The 22,915-nt window shown below is 38.9% G+C and overlaps 1 protein-coding gene across 1 annotated transcript; it reads right to left on the bottom strand.

The window, feature by feature from the left end:
- Positions 1–95: 95 nt before the first annotated feature.
- LOC125245198 (tumor necrosis factor receptor superfamily member 14-like) lies at positions 96–18,778 on the bottom strand. The gene is made up of 9 exons (XM_048155711.1): positions 17,708–18,778; positions 10,409–10,528; positions 7,912–8,037; positions 7,635–7,790; positions 5,647–5,734; positions 5,379–5,560; positions 5,249–5,289; positions 5,083–5,126; positions 96–229 (listed from the first exon to the last, which is right to left on the bottom strand). Exons 1-8 carry the CDS (start codon positions 17,847–17,849, stop codon positions 5,103–5,105), a joined length of 879 nt encoding a protein of 292 aa, XP_048011668.1. The 5' UTR covers positions 17,850–18,778; the 3' UTR covers positions 96–229; positions 5,083–5,102.
- Positions 18,779–22,915: the final 4,137 nt, after the last annotated feature.

Raw genomic sequence — 22,915 nt, 5'->3', positions numbered from 1 at the left:
TCCAAAGTCCGCTACTTCCTGGTGGGGTAATCCACGTCTCCTCTCCCGGGCCTGTATGTTCTTATCCTCACTTGGTGCCAAGGCTTTCAGAGATTGTGGTGAGGCTGCCTCTGGCCTGCATGCCATGGTGGTGCTGTAGGTCTACCAGGCTAAAGTGCTAAAAGAACTGCACGAGGGTAGTTCTGACCCAGGTGTTTTGCAGGAACTGCGCACAGCAGCAGACCTCGTCCTACATGCAATGAAAGCAGTTTGTTCAATAACAGTGGTTATGAGAAGATCTTTTTCAATGGTAAAGTTATTAACAACTTAATAATGACAAAAGTTGCTATTTTTTCCAGCTACCATTCAGTCACTGATTCCAAAAAGTGCACAAATGTCATTATAGTCAGGAGCATGAAATATTGTTGACAATAGTGATGACATACACTTTTTAACAATTGCTGAGAAAATTAATTCTTCCCAAGTCAATAGTCAAGTGTCCATCTAAAGTGAACACTGAACAGACTTAACAACCTTTGTACATGTACCAAAGAAATAAAGCCAAACTGGTTTATAATAAGTGATTATGGTGATGCTGTTTTCAGAGTTGTTTAAAGGTGCCCTAGAATCAAAAATTGAATTTACCTTGGCATAGTTGAATAACAAGTGTTCAGTACATGGAAAAGACATACATTGAGTTTCAAACTCCATTGCTTCCTCCTTCTTATGTAAATCTCATTTGTTTAAAAGACCTCCAGAAAAGAAGCGAATCTCAACATAACACATAACATAACACGTTACGTAACAGTCGGGGTCATTAATATGTACGTGCCCAATATTTGCATATGCCAGCCCATGTTCAACGCATTAGACAAGGAAAGGCAGTATTAACGTCTGGAGCAGCACAGCTGAATCATCAGACTAGGTAAGCAAGCAATAACAATAGCGAAAAATGGCAGATGGAGCAATAATAACTGACATGATCCATGATAGCATGATATTTTTGGTGATATTTGTAAATTGTCTATCTAAATGTTTCGTTAGCATGTTGCTAATGTACTGTTAAATGTGGTTAAAGTTACCATCGTTTCTTACTGTATTCACGGAGACAAGAGCCGTCGTTATTTACCATATTACAGCCGCGTGCTCGGTGGGCAGTGAGCACGAGATTTAAAGGGGCCGCACGCTGAATCAGTGCATAGTTAATGATGCCCCAAAATAGGCAGTAAAAAAAATTTATAAAAAAAAATCTATGTGGTATTTTGAGCTGAAACTTCACAAACACATTCAGGGGACACCTAATGCTGCGTTCACACCAAACGCGAATAGAGCGTCAAATTCGCGTCTACCGCGTCTAGTTTGCCGCTTGAACATTTTGAATGCATTCGCGATAGACGCGCGTAAAAAACAAGCGTTTGAAGTGAAATTGACGCGCGTCCGAGGCGAAATCCGCTTCTTGTGGGAGGGGCAAGTGCTAGGCGGTTGTCTGTTTGCAAGATGGCTGATGTTGATCGTGCGTTCATAGAGAGAGCTAACGTTACCGCTTTGTATTCGCAGGTCGAAAAACGTGTACGTGTCTCAAAAGTGAAATGTGTATTTACAACTTACCAAGTTGCCCAATCTCCTCACTGACACTCTTCCAAGCGAGGTCCTTTTTATTCCTGTCTCCATAGAAGTATGAACTTGTGTCATAAATCTCTGGGTGACTGCTCACTGATAATATCAGTCGTTCCTCCATTTTGAATGAGTGACTCCGGGCGGGCCTGCCGCCACAGCAGCAAGCAGGCTCCTGATTGGTTAATGCGGCGCGAATTTACGCCAAAGTTCAAATTTTTCAACTCGGGCGTCAGACGCGAATTCACGTCAAACGCGTAAATGCACAAAATGCACCATTCGCGCGTATCGTGCGAAACGCTCAATTCGCATCTTCCGCGCCGCTCTAAACGCCTCATTCGCGCCGCGAGACCTCCAGACGCGCGTAAACGCGTCTTTACATTGACTTAACATTGAAATCATTCGCCCCAGACGCTCTATTCGCGTTTGGTGTGAACACAGCATTAGACTTATATTACATCTTGTGAACAAACATTCTAGGGCACTTTTAATACATCTAAGATGATTTGACAGATGCCAGATCCTTGTAACCATGATAATTAATCTCTGAATAATTTGGTTCTTCAAATTAATTTGCAGATTTGATTAAAATATCTGGATTAAGTTGTCTGAGATTACTGCATACTCTTGTGATTATTGGAAAGGGCAGATATATCGATACTCGGACCCATGATTAGCAATGGAGCAATTAGCTGGTGGCAAGACAGCAATGTAATGACATCATATTAAAAAAGAACATCACACACCTGATGAAAAACTTGATGAATTTCTGGACCTTTATAAGTAAACAGCCAAGTGACCAAAACCACACAAAAGTTAAAATAAAATGTGTTCTGTTTGCTACATGAGTTTTTAATTATTTCCATTATTTCTTGATTTCTATTTGTTCAGACTTTATTTTTATTTTTAATGTTGTAATTAGCAATTTATTTAATTTTACCTGTGCAGCAGATTTATGTGACAGCATTAAAGTTTGACAGCACAGCAGGCAGCATTTTTTCACTGTATTATTTGATTGCATTATAAATTTTATATCATTCTATGTATAATATTTCATTTACATTATAGCATTTCCAGGGCCGTTTCTAGACATCTGGAGGCCCTCCGATAAACACCCCTCCTAATAAAAAGCACTTGAAACAAATATGATTCCTAACATTTTTATTAAACATCTGTTATTAAAATGTGTATATTTTAAAGTCCCTGTGAACCGGAAGTTGCAAATGTCTTTTCTCCAGTGTTGTGACGTATTTTTGAGTGAAAGGGAATATTGAATAAAGGGCAGAGTTTTACTTTACTTTACTTTTTTTTTTTACTTTACTTTTACTTTTCTACTAAGCAGATATAGGCCTGTTTAATTTCTTCATTCAACTGTGTAATTATTTTTTAGTTAGAGCAGTAATGTACACATCATCAGAATTTAGAAGATACAGAGAGATTAGGTACGTTTTTGAAACATTCAGATGCTCTAGTTTTAGTGCATGCCCCGGGTATACTTCACTTTCCGTGGCCGGACGCGTCACATGCGCAGTCACGTCTTTTAAAGTATACTACACCACGGAAGTATACCCGGCCGAAGTATACCTGAGGCTTAACGTTCTGTGATCATACGCTCCAGGGACCAGCCAAGACTGATCACACCGGTGTGATCCTACGCGTCAAAGGGGAATTGATATACCATTTTACTTTATGCAATATGTGGGTTTTCCCATTCAATACAATGTATCTATACACTTTGTACAATATCTCTACAGTGTATCACACATAACATTTTCCTGAGATGTTGATTTATAATTTTTTTTTTGAAAATGAATCCGATTTAAATGATAATTACAAAATATCATATTTCCATAAGAGTGCTTATTCTCTTTTTTCAGTCATATTTAAAGACCCAGAAGTTGCTGTTGTCATGGCGAAACTTCTACACATTTGGTAGGCCTATCTCTGCAAAGCCCTGAATGTGCTCTTTACACGAATTAAAACTGTGACTATGATGTCACAGGTCCCAGGAGGATATGGAAACGTTTCCCAACTTACCCCCGCCTCTTGCCGAGCCCACTCTACTCCCTTTTCACATCAGAAAGTAATTCATTTTCAATAGAAATGAAGACAACGTTCTAAAAGTATAAGTATATTGCCGAACGAGTGTTTAATAAAGATAAATTATTATTGCATCCTGTTAATGTACGACAGTACTGGGGTGCAAATAGTATGTATCTGCCAGTATAAAATGTAAATAGCATCTAATTACTATTTATACTTCTTGCAAAGAACTGCTACTTTTAGCCTACATGATAAATAGAACATCATTTGCAAAAAAAAACCCCAAAAAAACAAACAAACAAACACTTAAATTATTATTATTTAATTTTTTGTGCATTTGGGATACCATGAAAATTAATATTTGTTCAATAACTTACCGTTCTGCCAGTTTTAACCTTTGATATTATAACAGTGATAACAATTAAACTGTATAGAGTACCCCAGGGATGACGTGTTTTTGTAGGCCAACCCGGAAATTAGCGGCGCATGGGTTCCCTCGATCCCTCGATTTAGAGGCTTTGTTAACCACAGACCTTATTTCAGGCGATTTAGCAAAAACCCATTCAAAAAACCCATAGACTTTACAGCGTTGGAACCAGAAGCCCTGAAATGCTAACTCGCTTCCGGATTTTGCCTACAAAAATGCGTCATCCCTGAGGTACTCTATTGACTCAGAAGTATGCAGACGTCATTTTGTCACATGCTGTTGCCATGGTGAATCGTAATATCGGAGCTCATAATTGATGATGGCTTTTCATAGTCGTGGTGCACGCGCTTAACTCAGAGTCAACTGAACTAGCTCAATTCAGCTGCTCTGAAACAGAAAACTCAGACTTTCCCATCTCAGAGTACGTTACCTCAGGTTTTAACTCAGAGTTGTTTGATCCTCCTTATTGAAACGGACCCCTGGCGAACCCACGAACCAGAGTCTGGTTTAAATTGATCTCAGTTTTATAATTTAGGTTCAGTATTAATGAGTCAAGTGCTTAGCCAAACCCTCTCAAAAACACAAAAACAAACACTTCTTTCAAAGCATGCATTTCATTGTGACACAATACACACTGAAAAGAAAAACTTTAATCTGTTCATAAAGAAGCAGGTAAAAAATACTATCAGTATGGAAGTTTTAAACTGTCAGCAACATACAGGTTTATAGTGCTAAAAAGTAACTGGATGTTATTTAGAGATTGTGGGACATAGATTCAAGTATGTAGGGACCTTTATTAGGTTTCATTTTAGCACCATTATATAGCTTTCCTGTAGCTCAGTGGTTAGAGCGTGGCACTAGCAATGCCAAGGTCATGGGTTCAATCCCAGGGATTGCACATACTCAGATACAAATGTATAGTATAATGCAATGTAAGTCGCTTTGGATAAAAGCGTCTGCCAAATGCATAAATGTAAATGAAAATATACAGGCCCTAATGGTCTGCTGTTGGTTCTTACCTAATCCTGGTTTCTCAAAGTTAGTTCAGCAGGGTCTCCACTTTCTGTACAAAAAGAGTAATTATTTCAGCAAAATAAAGCTTTATGTACAACCTTTAGACTGTTTCCTATTATAATCCTGTTTTAAATGTTTAACATAAAAAAAACAGGTCAGATATTCACTTACTAGTTCTGAATCATCCTCAGTTGCTTGTTGTGGTTTGACACCTACAATATAAAAAGTAATAACAATGCTAATGCTTGGAATATTAACATTAAAATGAGTACTTTTATTAATTTATTAATTTAGTTCTTACGTTTGTTAGAGGGCTGTGCTTTATGTTTTCTGTATATGAAGTATGCTATTAATGCCACCAAAACGGCAACAAGAACTGGAACTGTGACTCCAACTATAAGTTTAACTGAAGTCACTTTCTCGCATTCAGCATCAGAAGATGATGTTCCTGCTTTTATTTCTGTAAGTCCCTTAATCTCACATCTGAAAATGTGTAACTCAAGAACATTAGAACGTCCAGTCTGATAATCTTTAATTAATATTTTGTAAATCTGTGGGTCACTACTCACTTTGAATGTGGTTGGCAGGCCATCAGAGAGCCATTTGAATAAGTGCCATCTGTGCAGTTAGCACATACAGTATCAGTAAATGCTGTTCCTGTAAAAATATTGAGAGAGTGAATGAGATATAACAAAAATAATACTAATTTTGTTTTTTAAAGGATACTTTTCCTGATAAATTTACTCATCCAAGATGTTCATGTCTTTCTTTCGTCAGTCGAAAAGAAATGAAGGTTTTTGAGGAGAACATTCCAGGATTTTTCTCCTCATAGTGGATTTCAAAGGCTACCAACAGGATGAAGGTCCAGTGCAGTTTCAGTGGCAGCTTCAAAGAGCTTTAAACGATACCAGACGAGGAATAAGAGTCTCATCTAGTGAAACCATCGGTCATTTACGAAAAAAATACAACCGTTTATGCTTTATAAACAAAATATCGTCTTGAACGTACTTTCCGTTTCCACATTCTTCATAACGCTTACACTGTGTGTTCTACATAGGCATGTGGCGGTATCAAATTTTCATGTTGCGATTAATTGCTGAAGCTTTTATCACGGTATACGGTATTATCACGATATTGAAATAAGTTGCAAAAAAAGTGTTGTCAGTATAACAGGTTTAAGAACTCTTTTTCTTTTTGTAATAACAAAAATAACTCTGAATAAATATAAATATAAAGTCAATTTTTCAAATAGATTAAAGTGCAAAAGAGGCTATAAAGAACAACAGGAAACACTTTACAATAAGGTCTCATTATTTAATGCATTAACTAAGATTGAGCAATAGCTACATTTGTTACAGAAAGTACACAACTGATCATTGTTAGTTTTCTCTCAGGTCCATTAAATAAGTTCTTTTGATTTTAGTAATGTTATTAAACAGTAACTAAGAAATTATCATTAACTAAGAATAAGTAATGCTTTTTAAGTATTTTTCATTGTCAGTTTGGTAATAATGAATTAACATGTTAACTAATGAAGCCGCATGTCTTTTACGAACAATAACAAATAATCAGAACATTTCTAATCATTAAGGCATGTTGTAGTCCAGATTAAAATATGTTTGAGGCATTTTAAAAAACTTCACCAGCGCAGTTGCTTTGTTTGCGGGGTTTCCGGGGTAACCGCTGCATTTCTGCTGTTCCATCAGCGCCCTCTGCTGTCAGAGAGTGAACGCGCACTTAAATTCAGCGCGTCTCCTTCACTCGTTCAGTCATGTGTTTCTTTGTTGGGCTTGTTTACATCTGAGCGCGTGTTCTTTTGACGCAGAATACAGCGGTGTTGTGCATTTTATACGGTTGATTGAGAAAGTATTCTTAAATGCATTATAAACATTTTAATAATTGGTAATAAATTATTATTTACGGTATTTTGAAACGCCCACGATAACAATATCGTGCATATTCATTATCGCAATATATCGCATTACCGAATATCTAGTCCTACGCCTTCCCTATTCTACTTACGGAAAAAACTAAACTGCCGCCGCGTTCCTTCCGTAAGTAGAATAGGGAAGAATGCGGAAGTGGAAAGTACGTTCAAGGCGATATTTTGTATTTTTTTCGTAAATGACTGATCGTTTCTCTAGATAAGACTCTTATTCCTCGTCTGGTATCGTTTAAAGCCCTTTGAAGCTGCACTGAAACTGTAATTTTGACCTTCGACCATATGGAGTCCATTGAAATCCACTATATGGAGAAAAATCCTGGAATGTTTTCATCAAAAACCTTCATTTCTTTTCGACTGACGAAAGAAAGACATGAACATCTTGGATGACATTAGGGGGAGTAAATTATCAGGAAAAGTGTATTTAAAAGTGGACTAATCCTTTAATTACTGCGGTTATCAAAAATACAGATTACCTCAGTAATTTATTTTGAATTATTCAATACAGAAAAAAAGCTTGTACGAAATATTATATAATTAAAGTACAAAAAACTATTATTTGCATTAGTTTAAAAAAAAAAAAAAATCTACAATTCAGTATATACACACACTCACCTTTTTGTTTAATATATTGTCCAGGTTTACATTTAGCATGTTCCACCGCTGATTTACAGTTGCCTTTATTTAGTTCGATGCAATGGAATCCTTCCTGTGGCTCACAAATTGTGTCAGCAGAGCGTGTGCAGGCCTTCCTCACCCTTAATCCTTGGACTGTGGGCACAAAAACAAAGCACCTAATCATATCTGAAGTGTAATGCATTAGACAGCACTTCATTATTACAGTTTTACATCTCTTTATCTCAAGTTAATGCGCTTAACACTGGGCACACACCTGCAGCACACACAGTGCAGGAGAAACATGTTATGAGTCCATTGGGTTCATCTGTGTAAGTTGATGCAGGACATGGAATACAAGATGTACTGGTATCTACAGTGCAATGCCAATAAACACGGTTTCCTAAAAAAAAAAAAAAAAAAAAAAAAAAAGTAAAATGTGTCTGATCAGCTGAATTCTAAGTAATATAAATGTGTGGATATAGCCAAAAACATTTAGACAGATATGACATGGCCAAAACAGCTGCTGCTTCTTCTTTACTTTTTTACAGAATCAATAGTTTAAATGAGTTCATTTTGTAATACAGTTTTGAAAACAGTGCATCTTTGGACTTCTAGCCTTTAATGCATACTTGGACTTTCATTTTTTTAAGTTTAACTCTTTAGGATCCACAAATTCCTACTTCTGTCACGGTAAACAAAAGACAAAAAGTGGATCCAAATGCAGTTGAGATATTTATTAAAGGGGTAATCCGAAACACATAGTCCAAAAAGCAGGCAAGGGTCAAAGTCCATGAAGTGAGTCCAAAACAAACAGGAACAAAAATAACACAAGGAAAACCAGAACAGACAACCGGGAAATAAGAAAACGCGTGACATTAGACAACGAACCACAACCAAAGACAGAAACAACTCAGTATAAATAGACAGACACTAATAACATAATACAATCCAGCTGGGTGCAATGACATGGTGATAATGAGTCCGGGGAGTGCGTTATGGGTAATGTAGTGAATGCAATGGGTGGAAATGAGAGTCCGGGATGGAGTGCCCTCTAGTGGCTGATAGGGCACTCTCACTGGTGATCGTGACATTATCCCCCCTCAAAGGAGCGGCTACCAGACGCTCCACCAGTCCAAAAAAACAAAAACACAAAAACTCAGGAGGGAGGTGGACAGGAGGAGGATCAGGGGGAGGGATGACGGGCCAGATCCAGGGTCCCCAACTGATAGCCAGGGCGGTGCTGGAGGAACTGACCAGGCTGGTTCCAGCGGTTCTACAGTCCTGGCTGAATGCCAGGGCGGCGCTGGGGGAACTGACCAGGCGTGTTCCAGCAGATCTAGCTTCCTGGCTGATTGCCAGGGTGGTGCTGGAGGAACTGACCAGGCGGTTCTCAGCGGTTCGGGTAGCCTGGGCAGAAGCGGCAAGGCAGAAGGCTTGGACGGCGGCGGCGAGGCAGACGGCTTGGGTGGCGGCAGCAGGGCAGACGGCCTGGATGGCGCCAGCAGGCCAGTCCAAAGGTGCTCCGTGGCCGTATCAGGGAGAGTGGGCAGCTCGATGACGGCCTCCGTGGCCGTATCAGGGAGAGCGGGCAGCTCGATGAAGGCAGCGGGCTCGGGCTGCTCCGGGACGGCAGCGGGCTCGGGCTGCTCCGGGACGGCAGTGGGCTCGGGCTGCTCTGGCGCCGGCGGCAGGGCAAGGCGCTTCGGTGGCGCCGGCAGGGCAAGGCGATTGGAGAACCCACGAACAACCTCTAGAGTGGTCTCCAGGTCTTGTAGGATGGAGGAAGCCCTTTTCCTCCTTCTCCTCCACTTATGAGGGTGAGGCGGTGGCTTACCCAAAATGGCCTCACTGGCTGGAGCGGACTTACTGACTGGAGCGGACTCTGGAGTGGACTCACTAACTGGAGCGGGCTCTGGAGTGGACTCACTGACTAGAGTGGACTCACTGACTGGAACGGGCTCTGGAGTGGACTCACTGACTGGAGCGGGCTCACTGACTGAAACGGGCTCTGGGGTGGACTCACTGACTGGAGCGGACTCTGGAGTGGACTCACTGACTGGAGCGGACTCTGGAGTGGACTCACTGACTGGAGCGGACTCACTGACTGAAGCGGGCTCTGGAGTGGACTCACTGACTGAAGCGGGCTCTGGAGTGGACTCACTGACTGAAGCGGGCTCTGGAGTGGACTCACTGATTGAAGCGGGCTCTGGAGTGGACTCACTGACTGAAGCGGGCTCTGGAGTGGACTCACTGACTGAAGCGGGCTCTGGAGTGGACTCACTGACTGAAGCGGGCTCTGGAGTGGACTCACTGATTGAAGCGGGCTCTGGAGTGGACTCACTGACTGAAGCGGGCTCTGGAGTGGACTCACTGACTGAAGCGGGCTCTGGAGTGGACTCACTAACTGGAGCGGACTCTGGAGTGGACTCACTGACTGGAGCGGGCTCACTGGCTGGAGACTTCTTTCTCCTCCTCCTCCTCCTCCTCCCTTTACCGGGGTGAAGCTGAGGCTCAGTGCCCACCTCCTCAATGCCTTCTGAAACGGAATTATGGGCTGGAGCATGCAAACTGCCTGGCTGATTCAGTGAGGTCCATTCCCTCCGACGGCGAAGATACGCGGCGAATCTCCAGAAATCTAAACTCCGTAGCCCTTCCATCTCACATTGAGGCAGAGGATCGTCGAGGCAGCAATTACACAAATCCTTCAAAGTCGCGTCATTGTAACCCAGCCCCACCGCCATCGTCCAAAAGACCTTAGCGAAGCATCCTACCTCCCACCCCTCCTGGCGTAGAGCCCTCAACGCCCGCAGTTGATCCAAGCGCTCCCTGGTAGTGGCTGGAGGAAGGATTCGGAACCCCACACTGCTGGATCCTTGCATGGTTGGTTTGTTCTGTCACGGTAAACAAAAGACAAAAAGTGGATCCAAATGCAGTTGAGATATTTATTAAAGGGGTAATCCGAAACACATAGTCCAAAAAGCAGGCAAGGGTCAAAGTCCATGAAGTGAGTCCAAAACAAACAGGAACAAAAATAACACAAGGAAAACCAGAACAGACAACCGGGAAATAAGAAAACGCGTGACATTAGACAACGAACCACAACCAAAGACAGAAACAACTCAGTATAAATAGACAGACACTAATAACATAATACAATCCAGCTGGGTGCAATGACATGGTGATAATGAGTCCGGGGAGTGCGTTATGGGTAATGTAGTGAATGCAATGCAGGGACGTGCACAGGGGGGTTGCTCAGGTTGCCCGGGCAACTGCCCATATGCCCTTCTCGACTCACGTTGCCCTTCCGAGGAGGAAAAAAATAAATAAAAAAATTGTACAATGGATGCAGAATTTCACGTAGGCCTAGATAAAAATAATAATAATAAATAAAAAATCGCAAAGCCTCATTTACTTCCATATTCGGGCACCCCTCCGAAAGTGAAAGTCAGTAGGGGAAGGGCAAACTCTGTTTACGTGGCTGCACGCGACCGGCACCTGAGCTGAGCCTGCATGAGCGGCACTAGAAGGAGATTGTCGCGGTTGTCGGGTGAGACGACTTAACGTTGTCGGAAAGGTGAGTAAGGTTATAATCGTTAACATTCATTTCCATGCGTCTCTCACTCATGCGTCTCTCTCACATACTCAAGCGCACAGCCCCTCCCCTCCGTGCACACCGCGCGCGCCTCCATGAGAACGAGTGTTGGAAGCAAGTTTGCGAAAGGTTGGTATCTCGTGAAAACCTTTACACAATCACACATTAAAAAGTGGTATAAAAATATTTTTAATTCTGAATATAATTTTGTCAGTGTGTTAATGTCGACCCGAGAAGCGATTGCTACTTTAGAAAGTTAACTAGAAAGTTAACTTTGAGGTAAAATGCACTTGGGTTGTCGATGTCAAAACACTATTTAAACTGTGATTCAAGTAAGGAATAATTGACAACGGGCTGTTGAATTATTAGAAAAAATAATGCACACCTGAGGTGGTGATTCGGTCACGACTCGAAGCGGAGTAAATTCCGCTTATACCACGGTTATTCTCAGTCCTTCATATAGCCCGTGAGTTTTTTTTTTTTTTTGGGGGGGGGGGGGTGCCCTTTTTTTAGGTCAGAGCAACTGCCCCTCAAAATTCCTGTGCACGTCCCTGATGCAATGGGTGGAAATGAGAGTCCGGGATGGAGTGCCCTCTAGTGGCTGATAGGGCACTCTCACTGGTGATCGTGACAACTATGTTATATTGGTTAACAACATTACTTAAAGGGTTAGTTCACCCAAAAATTCTGTCATTCATCAGAGGTTGGGAGCATGAATCAAACTCCCAAATTCAAGTTAACTATTGAAATTTCGAAACATTTATGACGTAACGAAGCCTTGTTTACTGAAATCACATGACTTTCACGCTCCCAACCTCTGGTACAAAACAAAAGATTTGTGAAGATTTGAAGCTTCACATAAAGTATTCCCGTTACATTAACTATTTTAAAAGCATCTTTTTGTAGCTTTCTGGGTAACGTAAGTGTTAATAGTCTTCAGGGCCGTTTCTAGCCTTTTTGGCACCCTATAGGTGCGAATATAAAACTCTAGCATAAACAAACAGATTCTCATAATCTTCAAGCCCAGATCACAATGCCTGTCTGTCTGTGACTTCAACTGCACTATTATAGTATTACACTATTACTATTTTCCTCATCCTCTTTTTTATTTTTATGATATTGTAAGTTTGAAAAACTTTGAACTCGGTTTGGGATCTATTTGACACACAAAAAAAAAAACAGGATTATCCCGATCCCCTCAGAAAGGTGGATTATGTTGTGGTTTTTCAAACCAAATAAAATCAGAGAGGTTTTTTAAGTTAATGATCACAAAATCAATGTTTACTGACGATATATACATTTCTTCATATTTGAAGCATATATGAACGTTCCTCAGCTACAAACCAGGATGGTGACAGCTATGAGTTACTTCTAAAACGGGAAACCGATAGAGCAGAAGTACAAATTGAACTGGGTAAAGAACAAATCTTGCTTACCCAACCTCAGCAGAAAAAAGTGCAGATTGAAGATACAGAGATGGAAAGAGCTGGTATCGGTCCTGTAAATGATTTTTGACTATTGGATATTATTGGTTTGTTTTGTTATTTAACATTATAACAAAATAAGGAATGTAAAATGTTTATGTTTATTACAATTAAAACAAACAATGGCTATTTGTGGCCACGGGTATTTTGCGTACCTGTTGTTCTTTGCTAAGCCAGTAGGCTACACTGTTAGTTCCATTTAAGGTTCTGGTACACAGAATTTGGTCATCCTGAAATTTGGTATTTGGATCACAGTGAACCAATCCAATATTCCTTTAAAAAACTGGCATAAAGTAAGATGGATCAGGCAATCCTGGATAGCATAATGGATTTCCAAATCCAGATAAATTTGATCCAGTGTACATTTTTTGAAAAACTGGGCCCTGGAGACTTGTCACTCAGATAATACGCAAGTAATCATAATGCCTCGAAATGACAAAAGTACGAAATAATAATAATAATAATTTTTATTTTATTAGTGTTTATATATATAAATCACTTGGTGTGTCGTGGGCTCACACTGGAGCCCCCCCGACCGCCCAGTTTGCCTATGCCTAGAAACGGCACTGATTGTCTTGCTGGTGATGCAGGCCTCACTGAGCCATCGGGTTTTATCAAAAATATCTTAATTTTTTTTATGTTCCGAAGATGAACAAAAGTCTTACAAGTGCGGAACGACACGAGGGTGAGGAATTAATGACAGAATTTTCCATTTGGAATAGGCTGGAATACACTACTGCAGGGGTTCTCAAACCTGTCCTTATGTACCACAAGACATTTTGTATTTTAAATTAGCTAACATACTTGATTCAACTCATCAGCATGTGTCAGATAAGGGAACACATACAAAACGTGCAGTTCTGGGGGAGCTCCAGGGGGGTATTCCAGAAAACAGGTTATGCAACATACCATGGTAAGTTTACTAAGTGGACAACCTCAATATTTGGTTTCAAATCCTGAGGTATCTTTCAGGGTATGTAAGTAGCAGGTTCTGTTCCAGGGTTAGTTCACTTCAGAGATATTCTGCGCATGAGTGGCCTATTGATGAGATTCTAGTGGGTGTGACAGATTTCGCACAATATTATGTTATATTTTCTCTATAATGTATTTTTTATAATAAAATTACATATGTAATGCATCTCACCTTACAACAAATGTGGAAGCAAAATGGCTAAATAAAAAATAAACTTATACAGCTATAATGTCTTTGCAAACCTGATTTTAGTTCAATCTTCTTGGGCCAGTTGTTCAAAAGTAATCTGATCGGATTTCGGCCATTGGATTGGATCAAATCTTGAAAATGGGTTGTTCAAAAGGAAAAAGGGATTCTGAAATCAGATTAGATCACGGAATCCAATCCTGGTTTTAATCTGGATCAAACCTTCAGTTTGTGTTGTTCAAAACTTGTCAGTAGGATTTGGAACAATTTTAATCCAAAAAAACAGGATTATACTGATCCCATTAGAAGGGTGGATTTCAGGAACAAAAATGTGATAAAACTTCTAAAACTGGTCAAAACATACAACATTTTTATCATGTAACATACATACACACATATATATATATTTTTTTTTGCTCTTGATTAGTATAACCGTTAAAGTAATAAATTAGTAGACATTAGGCTTCATATTTAGCCTTTCGGTAACTAACTGTTAAGTTAAAAAAAGTGATTTTTGTGCCATAAAACAATCCCCAAACACCTGTTAACTATCCAACAAAAATATCATATTTAATTCAAAACCCATATTCTTTCTATCAACATGTCCTTTAGGGCCTCCGTAGAGCACTGGTAATCCAGATTTGGTAATCTGGAAAAGTGTGTATCTGGATCACGGTGATCCAATCCAATTTTTCTTTGAAAAACCAGCACAAAAGTAAGATGGATTACCTGATCCTGGATAGAAAAACATGGGATTTCCAAATCCAGATCATTCTGATCCAGATTAAACTTTTTGAACAACTGGCCCATTAAGTTTATAATTAACATCAAATACACAATATAATTCTTGTTCACAGAAAGAAAAAAAAAACTGATTCAAAATTAAAAGGTATTTATGATGGTAAGCTAACCTTGCTTTCTGGAATGTCCCACAGGACAGGTTTGAGAATCCCTGGTGTAGTTTATATACAGGACTTAAAATATGAGCAGATTTTTAACACACAGGGCATCATACACTTGACAACTTTGTAAATTGTTACTGAGGAAAAACTGGACATCATACACTAAATGACTGAGAATCACACACTACAAGAATTGTAGGCGTTTTAAGCACAACCAACTCACACAGAAACATGCATCTTGTTGCTAGGAGATGCATGACAAATGAAAAATAATAAAAATAACAATAAGGTTTGATATCTTCCAAACTGGTTGGAATCCAGACTGCAAATTGGGGGAAAAAATTCTGTGCAAAGTTGTGTAGTGTATTCTAGCCTTTACTCAGGGTTCCCACTCTTTCATGAACACCAGATTCAAGGACTTAAAGCACCTTTTATTTTATATCAAGCACAATAAAGACAATAAATGTGGGTTTGACCTACAGTACCTGTTACTGCAGTAATCTTGTAATCTTAAAGGGTTAGTTCACCCAAAAATGAAAATTATGTCATTAATGACTCACCCTCATGTCGTTCCAAACCCGAAAGACCTCCGTTCATCATCAAAGTAGTCCATGTGACATCAGTGGGTTAGTTAGAATTTTTTGAAGCGTCGAAAATACATTTTGGTCCAAAAATAACAAAAACTACGACTTTATTCAGCATTGTCTTCTCTTCCGGGTCCTTTGTCAATCCGCGTTCACGACTCCGCAGTGGCACTGCTTCTTCTTCTTTCCTGTTTTATGGCATCCAGCTTATTGGTGCATTACCGCCCCCTTCTGCTCCGGACAGTGACGCTGCTGACGCGAGCTGTTGCGCCCAAGCTTCGTTTACAGTCTGAGGGAGACGCACGCTGTATTCAAGCTATTCTACATTGTTTGTATTTTGGTATTGCTATATTTTTTAAAACGGTGCGCAAGTGTGCATGACCCCTGTCAGCAGCGTCTTACGTCAGCAGCGTCACTGTCCGGAGCAGAAGGGGGCGGTAATGCACCAATAAGCTGGATGCCAACCGCCGTAAAACAGGAAAGAAGAAGAAGCATCATCACTGCGGAGTCGTGAACGCGGATTGACAACAGACCCGGAAGAGAAGACAATGCTGAATAAAGTCGTAGTTTTTGTTATTTTTGGACCAAAATGTATTTTCGATGCTTCAAAAACTTCTAACTAACCCACTGATGTCACATGGACTACTTTGATGATGTTTTTATTACCTTTCTGGACATGGACAGTCTACCGTACATACATTTTCAATGGAGGGACAGAAACCTCTCGGACTAAATCTAAAATATCTTAAACTGTGTTCCCAAGATGAACGGAGGTCTTACGGGTTTGGAACGACATGAGGGTGAGTCATTAATGACATAATTTTCATTTTTGGGTGAACTAACCCTTTAAGGCAGTGGTCACCAACCTTTTTAAGCCCAAGATCCCTGACCTCGACCTTTATGAAAGACAGCCCAGATTGTATTTAGTTAGTGGCCAATTTAGATTCTGATTTATTTATTTTTACAAGCAAATTGGCTGATTCTGATTCTGGTTGCAGATATTTATTATTATTATTATTATTATTATTATAAACAAAAATACATAGCCATTTCATTAGAGGACAGCCATTAGAGGGAACCACTGCTTTTTAATCACAATCCAAACAAAGATGCTATCACATTGCATGAGCAGTTGTTTTTTATTTGAATTAATTGAGATTTAATTTCAAGATTTAAAGCAAAAACAGAACGGTCTGACTTTATCTTTGTGAAACTATATGCTACACAAAAAAGCATGAAACAGAAACAGCAGGCTGAATGAGACGCAGATTCACTCTCTGACAGCAGGTGGCGCTTATGGAGCATCAGTGATACAGCGTTTCCTTGGTTACTGCTGTAAACAAAGCTGAACTGCGCTAATAATTAGCTACTTTATTCGGAGGTAAGATGAAAATAAAATGCCATTGCCAGAAGACAGTAATTCCTTTTAGAGATGCATTCATATAACCCTTCACCCCTAATTCAATATTTATATTTTCTTCCTATATTTCGAGCATGGTGAACAGTGAGCTGCTCTGCCTGCTACAGAATTTTCTCCTCTTTACGTCCGTCTTCAGCGTCTCTGGCCTCTTGTTTACGGCCGTTTTACAGACTTACAGACCTTTATCACTGTCCCAGTAGCTCCCGAAAATAACAGAAAAATAAATACAAAAATACAGTACAAAGACTGGAGAAATGTAATGTAATGTAGGCTATTTTTGTACTCATATTTCTGTTATTTTCGCGAGCTACTGGAACAGTGATAAAGATCGACCGGTCGATCGTGATCGACGGGTTGGCGACCACTGCTTTAAGGGATATACTGACAGCTAAAATCTCATTTAAAGGGCCATTATTTAAAAATACAACGAGGAGAGAGGGCTGGTACAGTGTGAGAAAGAGAGAGTGGGTTTGAACCAGAGAGGCAGTGTAGCTTTCTTATTCCTGCTTATTCCTTCTCATTTATTTCACACTGGTTTTAGATTTATGTTTTATTAATCATGACTTGATTAAAACATTAAAATATGGAGAGAATATAAGTTAAACAGCTTCACGCTTCTCATGGGTTCATCATGCAGGGCTGCCGGCACTTGATCACGAGTCACGACCCATCCGCTCGCGGTGTTTTCCCCCCCACTTTCCCCTCATTCAATAGTGCGGTTTCATTCTGGCTTTGGCAGCGCATAAAGGCTCATTTTTGTAATAGCATCACACACTCTAACAAAGTTTATTTTAAGAACGTTCAAAGCCTATGTTTGTTTTCACAGAGTTTCCAGGCCTTGAATCCATCTGTCTGAAATTTAAGTACTTTCAAGAAGTGTGGGAACCCTGTTTATTGTATAGCACCCAAAATAAACATTTTTACTGTACCGGGAGCACACATGGGGCAGCATTCTCCATTTATCTCATATTCAGCACGGGAACATCCACAGAAACAGAGTTCAAAATGAACAGCGATGACGATGCCAACAGTTGATATGATGGTCCTTAGCAATAACATGTCCATAAACATTGCAAAGGAGGTTTATTTAGTCCTTTTCAAAGCAAAGGAAAACGTTTCACCCTGAGACTTCATGAACCTATTTCTTCACAACTTTACATTAAATAATAGATTAGATGCCAGTACTTTGGCATTCCTTTTCTGTTTATATCATAAAGGCTATCGCAGATCCTGATGGCTGGCTTTATGCCTTTAGACGATCAGCAGCTTGATGTAGTCTTTAGATAGTTTGGCAGAACACTCCAAACACTTCTTCCTCCTCACAATTGGCATGACTCCTCTTGATTAAGCAGAGCAATCAGCTGAATTCTGTGAAGAGTTGAAATAAAATGGTTACAACTAAAGTTTCAAGGTAATGCACCATTATGAGTCCTGCTTTAAAAGTGTCACTTGTTAAATTGTTAAAGGGTTCATATTCAACAAAAAGTAAACATGCTGTGTGTTTGAAAACTAAAAATGTCACTAGTCCAAAATGACCATCTGATCAGCAAAAACAGCAAATACATACTCATTCCACATGCAAAGAGGTTGATCAGCAAAGAAAGGCCCAGGTCAGAGGGGGTGAAAATGGTAATGTAAAACTAATGTGAGAAGCCTCGGCCTCAGAGAACAGAATAAAAAATAACAAACATATGTTTAATATGCATAATTATGCATATGCATAATATTTAATTAGGCAGAAATTGGATATGCATTGCAGGGTTGGGTTTTCCATATTTGACTAAAGGGGAATTAAGCGGTAAGATATTCTATTAACATTTAGCTATTGTGTCTGACTTGTTCTGAGCGTGCTTTCATTTCAAGGCTTACAACAAATGAACATGTTAAAACGGATTCAGTCATGCTTACAGTAAATCAACTTAAAGGTGCCCTAGAATCAAAAATTGAATTTACCTCGGCATAGTTGAATAACAAGAGTTCAGTACATGGAAATGACATACAGTGAGTCTCAAACTCCATTGTTTCCTCCTTCTTATATAAATCTCATTTGTTTAAAAGACCTCCGAAGAACAGGCGAATCTCAACATAACAGCTGAATCATCAGACTAGGTAAGCAAGCAAGGACAACAGTGAAAAATGGCAGATGGAGCAATAATAACTGACATGATTCATGATATCATGATATTTTTAGTGATATTTGTAAATTGTCTTTCTAAATGTTTCGTTAGCATGTTGCTAATGTACTGTTAAATGTGGTTAAAGTTACCATCGTTTCTTACTGTATTCACAGAGACAAGAGCCGTCGCTATTTTCATTTTTAAACACTTGCAGTTATAATTCATAAACACAACTTCATTAGTTATAAATCTCTCCAACAGTGTAGCATTAGCCATTCGCCATGGAGCACAGCCTCAAATTCATTCAGAATCAAATGTAAACAGCCAAATAAATACTGTACTTACATAATCTGACGCATGCATGCAGTATGCATGACGAACATCTTGTAAAGATCCATTTTGAGGGTTATATTAGCTGTGTGAACTTTGTTTATGCTGTTAAAGGCAAGCGCAAGCTCCATGGGCGGAGAGCACAAGGATTTAAAGGGGCAGCAGCCCTGAAATGGCGCATTTCTAATGATGCCCCAAAATAGGCAGTTAAAAAAAATAAAATCTATGGGGTATTTTGAGCTGAAACTTCACAGACACATTCAGGGGACACCTTAGACTTATATTACATCTTGTAAAAAAACATTCGATGGCACCTTTAAAACAGATTCAGTCATGCTTACAGTAAATCATAACTTAAAGTAGGTCTAAACCAAGAGAGCATTAAGAAGTACCAAACATATGTGTGGGAGGAACCTAATTATTCTGTCCTGACTCCTGTCAATATTTTTGGAAGCATATAGCTCAGAGTCTCAGCAAGCCAAGTTTGTTTACTATTAACCTGAAGGCACACTATGTAGTTTTCGTCGCTAGAGGTCTCCTATTCAAAACAAAGGCATAGCTTGATGATGCCAAGATTGAGCACGGATTCTTGGGAGAAGTTGTCTTCACCTCACAGCTGGTGGAAAAGAACCGGCATCAGGCAGAAATGTTAATGAGATTATTAATGTTACTGTACTATGAAGCAGCGCAGGGACCAGTGATGTGAGAGTGCAATGAGTGATTGCTAATGAGAAACTAGTTTATTATTGCCGCTTCTGCTTCTTCCGTCAAGCGTATGGAGTAAAGCAGCGCTCTTATCATATTAGAAACATTTGAGTGTGTTGAAAATGATGTTATAACGTTACTCTGTGCGTTCGCTTTGCAGCTACTATAAGACTCTTGTTGAACACTGCAGTAAACTAGATTGATATTAGTCATGGTAAAACATGGCATTCGCTGTAAATCAAGAAAATGAGATTCAAACAATAAGAAAGATTGATAACAATTCGTTTTCTGTCTATAAATGTATCCAAACAGTTGTTCCCTTATCTAATAAAGCATATATTATATTAAAGCATCTCTGGTGTAAATCGTGCGCACGATTTATTAATTCGTTCCCTCGATTTACTAAAATGTGCACACTAGCCTATTTACTATTTCGTTCCCTCGATTTATCATGCACATGATTTATAAATCGAGGGAACGAAATATTAAATCGTGCGGATGATTTAGTAAACCGAGGGAATGAATTAGTAAGTCGTGCGCACAATGTCATTTTTTACAGCAGCTTTTTTCTACAGATTAGCAATCGAATTCAATTTATTAGGATTGACAAAAAATGTTGCACGTAAACATAGCCAATGATAAGTGAAGCACAGCAACAAGGCTTGTTTGAGATGAGCAAAATGCAGAACCGATCAACGGTGATCCCAGCGGCATGCATGCCGGTTAGAAATGTGTCCGAGTGTGGACCGCCTTGCTCTGATGTCAGGCCGACATGTGTCAAAAAAGAATGAGGCAGCCGCATTGGATTCTGCAGTCAGGAGCGGAGACATATCCAGCTACAGTTTCAGAACCGCAGCCACAGAACAGGAAGTGAGGGGCAGGGCTTAAACAGTCATATTTGCGCTACCCATACATGTCATTTTCTTTTGTTAAAAATAAGTTGTTTTTACATGGATTTTGATCGGATCGATGTCTACAATATTTAACAACAATACTTTTAAATAAAGTATTTTTTTGTTCATACAGGCCTAATATGCATAAGATATCATGATGTACAATGAGGAAACTATGTTTTGTTAAGGCATGAACTAATTTGTATAAACTGTGAACAAATACTTATAACCATATAATTTTGAAAATATCTTGTTAGAGCCATAACAACATTAATAAATGTATAATATTTTTGCCTTATATTAAGAATAGTTATGTTTTTGAAAAATGTGTATTTTGGATTATTTGTATTTGTATCACGTGACTGTGACTAGTTATATACGTATTACGTATGCGTAAAAAACTTTGAGGAAGAATACTGAAGGAAGGAAGGGTTGGAACTAGACAGTCTTTTGACCGTGAAAAAGTCTTGTTTTGGAAACTGGAATAAGTGTAGACTTTCTTTTTGAATTTATTTTGTAATGTAACTAGACAAAGAAAAAGTAAACATTTACAAGAAAAGTATTTGATTCACGCGTCAAATCCTTTGTGCCACACCCTAATGGAAATGGTGAAGAACAAGGCTTGGATCGCCATTACATATATTAATAAATGTGTAACCATATAGTAAAATGTCTCATGTTGTGAACTTGTGACAAATAGTATAAAGACACGGAGGTATGGGCATTTAATGTCAAAATATAGGCTTACATGTATTTAATCATTGCAAATCCTTGTAAAATATGCATTTAAGCCAATGAGACATTTAACAACAAGGTGTATACGGTGAGTATATGATATTTCTGTCATGATGTGGTGAACAAATTTATATTTATATATTTATATTAAGTGTTTATCTGCTATAGGCTATTGAATCATTTACATTTTATCATTAAAGATTTTTGTGCATTTGTCAAAGATATTTATCGTGTTAATATTAAATAAATATTAATTAATAAAACTTATTCATTTTGTTTTCAGGGATGAAAAGACAGGTTTTTCTGCAGAAATGCCACGATATGGGCTTATAATCTTTAAGTGTTTTAAGATGATTATTTGTTTTTTGCTTGTTTTTATTTTATTATGAGCAGTTTAAATATGTTTAAACCCTATTATTTTAGAAATGTTTTTTTTTTATATATATATATATATCCTGTTTGTTTTCATACAGAGAAACACACGTTTCACTTGTTCAAACCTTTTTTTTAAATGGTTATTTTTATTTGACATTAAATAGCCTACGTTACATAATATAGGTATTATTTGAAACAATTTGAACATGAAGGAAATAATACGATCAAATATACAGTCAGTGAGGCGAGGTGCATCCCAAACGAGCCTAGGTCTGTGCACGATTTACACAGATATTTTAATCCACAAATCTTACATATTGTGCCTTTAACTGACTGGATGGGCAGGCGAACTCGTGAATCGGGCAAAGGTTTACAGCGTCCAAGTGTTATAGACGCTGCTTTTTCAAGTAATGTGTTAGTTTCACTTGCATTTTTGTTGACTGGAAAGTACCTATACTAAGTGAAACCAAAAAGATCAAAGATCAAGCAGCTATTTAGAGTTATGCAGGTTTATCTGCTGAAATCAAAATGACGCCTCGCAGTAAAATTATGTTATTTAATTTTATAAGCCTGTTTGTGTTCACGAAACGGACAGTTTACTTTTGTATTTCAGCAAAACGCTGAATGAGTAACTTTGAAAAGTGACAACAGACGATGTTTTAAGAATATGCATAACCATTTTCAAGAACTGCGTCAAACATCATTATTTCTAGGCTACTCTAAATCATATGCTAACGAAACAATGTCACACGGACATCAACACATGAACAATCAACGAATTAGACAATATTTTGTTTTAAAATATACACACGTTCACTCTACTGATATCTGATATGCTGCAAACGCAAAACGTTACTGTCTTATCACATTCAGTTATGAGTTATATGAATCAAATGTAAATTATACTTACATTCAAAACAGTGACATTTTTTTGAAGAGTTGAGTTGCTTGCATCCCTAGATATTACTCTCGGTAGTTCTCT

Source organism: Megalobrama amblycephala, linkage group LG14 (genome assembly GCF_018812025.1).
Source record: "Megalobrama amblycephala isolate DHTTF-2021 linkage group LG14, ASM1881202v1, whole genome shotgun sequence".
Lineage (NCBI taxonomy): Eukaryota > Metazoa > Chordata > Actinopteri > Cypriniformes > Xenocyprididae > Megalobrama > Megalobrama amblycephala.
Note: the sequence above shows the minus strand (reverse complement) of the source record. Positions and strands in the feature narration are given on the sequence as shown.